Source organism: Anopheles arabiensis, chromosome 3 (assembly GCF_016920715.1).
Source record: "Anopheles arabiensis isolate DONGOLA chromosome 3, AaraD3, whole genome shotgun sequence".
Lineage (NCBI taxonomy): Eukaryota > Metazoa > Arthropoda > Insecta > Diptera > Culicidae > Anopheles > Anopheles arabiensis.
The window spans coordinates 62287217-62293216 of record NC_053518.1 but is presented as its reverse complement, the minus strand read 5'-3'; the positions used below and the strand labels follow the sequence as shown (position 1 = coordinate 62293216).

The 6000-nt window shown below is 47.4% G+C and overlaps 1 protein-coding gene across 1 annotated transcript; it reads right to left on the bottom strand.

The window, feature by feature from the left end:
* Positions 1–1029: 1029 nt before the first annotated feature.
* On the bottom strand, positions 1030–1956 carry LOC120901120 (casein kinase I-like). Its single transcript, XM_040308828.1, has 2 exons — positions 1458–1956; positions 1030–1280 (listed from the first exon to the last, which is right to left on the bottom strand). Exons 1-2 carry the CDS (start codon positions 1954–1956, stop codon positions 1030–1032), a joined length of 750 nt encoding a protein of 249 aa, XP_040164762.1.
* Between the last annotated feature and the right edge of the window lie 4044 nt (positions 1957–6000).

Sequence of the window (6000 nt, the reverse complement as noted above, 5' to 3'; positions counted from 1 at the left end):
CGGTTCATTTTCCGGAGGCCGTTTTCAAATGACAGCCCGTGGCGCGTTCTGCAGAAGGACTTTGACTCCGATTTTGAGTAACGAGTGTTGATCGTACCTACGCAAATGGTCGTACCAAATTTGGTCTACTAGCCGCGCCCTATCCATCGAGGGATAACAATGGATCCGGGAAGGGGGAAAAAACATTCCCACACCTGTGTGTAAAACGGTGAAAATTTCACACAAAATCACGTTTTTTGACTGGAAGAGTCGAGCTGAGTGGTTCCTAGGAGGACACGCTTGTGAGACAAAAGTTGCACAACTTGTACCGACGCGTCTGTCGCTGCCTGATATAGCTTTGTATTAGCATCCGTTCGAAAGCAATTTGACCTTTTTCCTTCCTGCAGTATGGAACAGGGAGGGCGGGAGGAGGGGCAATACCCCACCGTCGGATAGTACTTGGCGAGAGCTTTCCTTCGAAGCCCCGCACGCACGCCCTTATATAAGCTCGCGTTCGAAAGCTATGCTCATGTAAAGGTGGCCTATCAAAATATGTGTTCGTGGATCGGCGTCGGCAGTGGAAAACATCCCCACAATGTACGTTTGAAGTTGATGCTATCCGGCGAGAAAGAGTTGAAAAATGCAATCATTGCAAACTCGAAAATTAACTCGTTTTATATAGGCATTTGTACATTTCAATTTATTCCAATGCTACACGTGTATTTTTACATGGCCTCAATCTTACACTAAAGTACAATAAATACATATTTATTTCCCTTCAACCCCCATAGCATCAAATGTACGTGTAGCTCCGTTGAGCAAACGCTTGGTGTCCCACTGACCGTCCTCTTTGGTTAGGCCGCTGGTGAGTCTGACAACACCAGAGGCCAACATCCAGTGGCGCCACGAGGAGGCAGAGGATCGGATTTGGCCACCGTCCCAGCATCGGGCTGTTCCTTCACGGCGCCTTATACTGGGGTGACTTACACGTCACTTTACGAAAGCTGGAACGAAGAGAGAGAGAAAGAAGAAAAGAAATTAGGTGCTGGTTTAGCAGCCAAACCGGTTCCAATCGAAATGCAAATCGTGCTGCATGGAATGCTGGCGCAGCAGATTCCGGAACATCCGCTTCAGCTCGGTATAGTCCGGCGCGTCGCAGAATTCCATCTGCAACGCGTACTCGGTCAACCGCTGAAACTCAGCCGGCAGTCCTCTACACAGCTCGCTAGGCGTAATGCGCAACTTCAGAAGCAGTGCCTCGTCCGGATCAAATCGCTCCTCGGTACCATACCACGGTAGGCCTCCGCGGAGCAAAAACACTCAGCATGTAGGCGAGTGACAAAATGTCATCTCGCCTGCTCGGTGTATACTCCAGATGAGCGAACACTGGTGCAAACTCGATCGTTCCGGCGAACGGGAAAAACGCATCCTGCGCTATGTGTTCCCCGTGCGTGGGTGCCGATACGGCTCGGCAAGACCGAAGTCGATCAAGTGCAGCGTCTTGCGGGTCGTTCCGCGACCCAGCAGGACATTGTCCGGCTTCAGGTCGCGGTGAACGTACCCCAGCTCGTGGAATGTTTCCAGCCTGTCGAGCAGTTGCAGCGCTAGCTGCGAAACCGTCTTCAGACCGAAGCGTCCTCCGCACAAGTTCAGTAAGTCCTGCAGTGATGGCCCCAGGCGCTCCAAAACCAGCACGTCGCGTTTGCGATACGTACCGGCGTCGATGAGTCTGGGCCATCCACGAGCCTTCGGCAGCCGCGCATAGATCCGGCGCTCCGTGGCGAGCAGGAGCCGGTCCACCTCTTTGCTGGCCATTTTCATCACCACCGGCTGCTTGGAGCGGGCATGGCTGCCCACCAACACCGTGCCGCAGCCACCAGCATCGAATTCGCCTTCAATCCGATAGGTGGAGAGATTCACCACCATCAAGGACTCCGGCGAACTAGAATTGGGCGCACGTCCTTCTCTAATCGACATGTTCGATTCTCTTTGGCCACCTGCGAAATGTAACTGGAAGCAACAGCAGAATCAATTTTTCGCAAAACACTCGAAAAAACCGTTAAAAGTGAGAGCGAACGAAAACACGTCACCTTGCGTTTACTCGTAGTGAGGATATAACCTGATGCATAAGTGTGGTCTACATATATAGCCTTTGGTTGGGTGATGTTCACATGTGTACTACGATCGAAACAGCAACTTGACAGATTACGCATTTTCGGCTGGTAACCATCTAGTTACCTGTGGTGTGTGGGTTTTGGAAAACGCATCCAAGTGTTGTTACATTTCCAGGTCCGATTTTGGTTCATTTCGTCGTACCGGTGTCCTGGCCTGGCGTAGCCTGTGCGAGTTCTGTGCAGATCCTGTGTCGCGTCCTGTGTGCTTCTTTTATTGGGTTTTTCTTTTTTACGGCTTTTTTTGTACGGGTAAAAGTGATAAGGTTTTCTGGGACAGTGGCGCTCAGCATCGTTCCCTTCATCCTGTAACAACCGGTAGGCATTTGTTTACATCGTTTAAATAATGTTTTGTTGTAATTTCAGTCCGTGGAGATGAAAAGCCAGACCAACAGCCAGCAGCTGTATCACACCCGCCACCGTGCGTCTCCATGAGAATGCGTCAAAGTGGTGGACGCTTTTATCTCCGAAACAGGATCAACATCAAAGCATCAACCGGCGGCAGAATTTAAAAAGAACTTACATATTACCCAGGCTGGATGGACGCAAGCCTTTAAAGTATGAATGCAAAAGTATTGAAAACCTCGCCCGGATTGGAACTTTAGAGAACTAAAAAACATGAAATTGGTTTGTGAACATTAACATTTAATCGCGTAGCGAAAACGTTTACTTTTTTTTTTGCAGTGAGAGTCTTCCAAACACGCGGATGTGTGCCTTTGATGGAAACGGTTTATTGCGCGGATTCTAAATTACACCTCGTAAAATGGTACCCGTTTTTGGTCGCGATGTCGAGATGCCGCCGAGATATGAAGCGTGCGAATTTGCGAATTGCGATGGCGAGAAATCACCCGATCGCGCACGAATCGCGCAGCTCATTCGCCTCCTCGAACACGAACCAATGTCCCAATGTCCAGCGTCATCTATCGGCGAGATTTAGTACTACTCAGAACCGCTGCATCTTTTACTGTCAACCGAAGCTCTACGCAAGGTGGATGCAATCCGAGATCAGGTGAGGACAGATAGAGACGAAGACTAAGAAATCATTAATTTATTTGCTATTTTGTCACCTTTATTCCGCATCATCTACGAGACACATGGACACACGAGGACAATTGCAGTAAGTATTGCCTGATTTTGTATCTCTGATGTTTGTTCAATAAAATGAATAAATACAAAAATGCACTTGCCTATAAGCAAGAAAGAAAGTGTTCTGTTTGCTATACTTTTTGAAACCAACGGTGTGTAGCGGGTTTAAAATGACACCAAAGTCCCCCAACTATGGCGACCCACCCAAGGTGGATTTTAAAAATATCAGGTGGTGGACTCTGGAGTGCATTTTGACAATTCGTCACTTGACGTAAGGTCCCCCCAGGATTCAAACTTTGTTTACATGAATTAAATTTGTTCATATAATTTATCTACCCCATTTTTTCGAATAAATATTCTTTAAAAATATATTTTGGACTTTGGTGAGTATTTCTTATTTAACATTGAAACATACATTAAAGTGTGTTATTTTGTGTTATTCTGTGAATTTATTCTAGAATTCTTTGTGTTTTCGACATTTTTGATGATAAAAATTAAGAAATCATTATTTTTTTCAATTTTACATTAATTCCTCATTATCTACGAGCCGCATGGCCGCAATTTACTTGAGATTAGAACTCATGCATGATTTTAAATTTCGTGCATAAACAAATCATCAAATCTTTTGTATATATTTATTACGTTTTTTCGATAAAATCAATCGACACACTAAAATGCACATAATAACAAATCGAAATCTGTTATATTTGCTAAGCTTTGTGTGCGGAAACCAATGGTCAACGGTTCTAAAATGACGTAAAGTCCCTCAACTATGGCGACCCCCCAAAGGCCCCCCTAATCCACCACCTGATATTTTGAATCCACCTTGGCTACAACGGGACAAGTTCAACAACAACTGTCATCGTTTTTCCCGATTCACTTTACACTTTCCGTGATCACATGCGCTTTCCGTGCTCAGATGCGCTTTCCGTGCGCGGCCGTGTAGCGGTGGAGTAATTGCGCGATGGGTGTTGTGGATCGTACGTACTGCTGCTGCCGCTGGAATTGTCGTAAGGATGGCTGCTACCGGTGGCATTCGGCCGTCATAGCAGCTGCTCATAGACACCGCTGTGCTGCTGCAGGATGCCCTAGTCCTGGTACGTCGACGCTGCCTTTCCCGCTGCTTGTGTGTTTGGTGGTGCATACTATCTCACCACCCGGTATCGTCACTCGCCTGATGGTGTTTCCCTTTTGTGTCCCGTAAACAGCCCATCCCAACATCGTCCTCACCGCAATCGGTCACCCAGATTGAGGCTCCAGCGGTGGAAGTAGTAGGAGCACATTCTCCAAGCCGATTGGGATTTTCCAAGCCTGGTTCTCGGTGTACCATCATCCTGATGTTCCGCTGGCCGATCCTGTAAGTAATCATTCGAACTTGTCAGTGTGGGATAATGAATATTTTGTTGTGGCAAACTTAGCTGTTGAAACCGTCGCCGTGAACGACCGCTCTCCCCCGCGTGCAGCAATCTCCAGGCTCCAGGTCAAACGTGAAGCTGAAACGTCGCCTTGCGTTTCACGTTGGCCGTCCACTGCAACTCAAGTGGGGGCCCGGCTGGCCCTTCAATCTGATACTCGCTGCTAGGGTAACTTCAGCGTCAATGATGATCCTTCATCCAGAAATTGCGTGCGTGTCTCGCACTCGCTTGTTCAACGCTTGCACAACCCGGGCCACAGGACACAGGAGAATCTCGATCGACAAGGCTTTGTTACGTGGTTTGCGGCACAGCTTCATCTGCGTTACAGTCTCAATACGTTCCATGGGAGACATGCGCTTCGCATCGTTCTCTTAGCGTATGATCCGTGTTCGATCCAACGAAGGTAGGGAGTTTCAATTTGCGATGGCGAGAAACCCGATCGCGCACGAATCGCGCAACTCATTCGCCTCCTCGAACACGAACCATCTGAATTTAGCATCATCTATCGGCTCTGTTTTGCATTTCCCAATCAACTCTGGGGCTGTTTTGGACCCATAACCTTTCTCCATTTCGTGATTGTTCTGCAGTTTGTGGCAACCGTTCTTCCTTCCGTCAGCACCGTGAATGCCTGTTTGGCACCTTCAATGAAGGCTTCTGTAATCCAATCGGTGTGTGATGATATGTGAGAAAGAAAGCTGCCCGCTTTTGCAGAACAGTGATGGAATAGGACTGGACTATAAAGGCCCCGATAGAATGCCTCAGAGCAGTACGGTAAAGAGGAGCCAGAGACTTTCGAAGACACTATTTCTATTCGATAAAATATTTTGGAACAACCCAAGCTTTAAGGTTGTTTGGTGTGAAATATTTTACATTTCCCTGATATTTCGTTTTAGTTGTCCATTTTTGTAGGCCATTGATTCCGGACTGAAGTTCTTTCCTCTACATTCGGTTGCAGATGTGGACATCGCTACTAAACCGGGGTAAGAATGCTTCAGACAAATGGCGAGTAGCAGCAAATGAATTATCTCGATTATCTAAGCGTCGACGGAGAAACGTTCTCTTCCGCTACACGCATTCAAATCTCGATGTAAATTGAAGTGTTCGATGGCTTTTTCCATCACGAATCACATGTGAAACCGAATCACAAAAATTCGGTTCATTTTCCGGAGGCCGTTTTCAAATGACAGCCCGTGGCGCGTTCTGCAGAAGGACTTTGACTCCGATTTTGAGTAACGAGTGTTGATCGTACCTACGCAAATGGTCGTACCAAATTTGGTCTACTAGCCGCGCCCTATCCATCGAGGGATAACAATGGATCCGGGAAGGGGGATAGAAACATTCACACACCT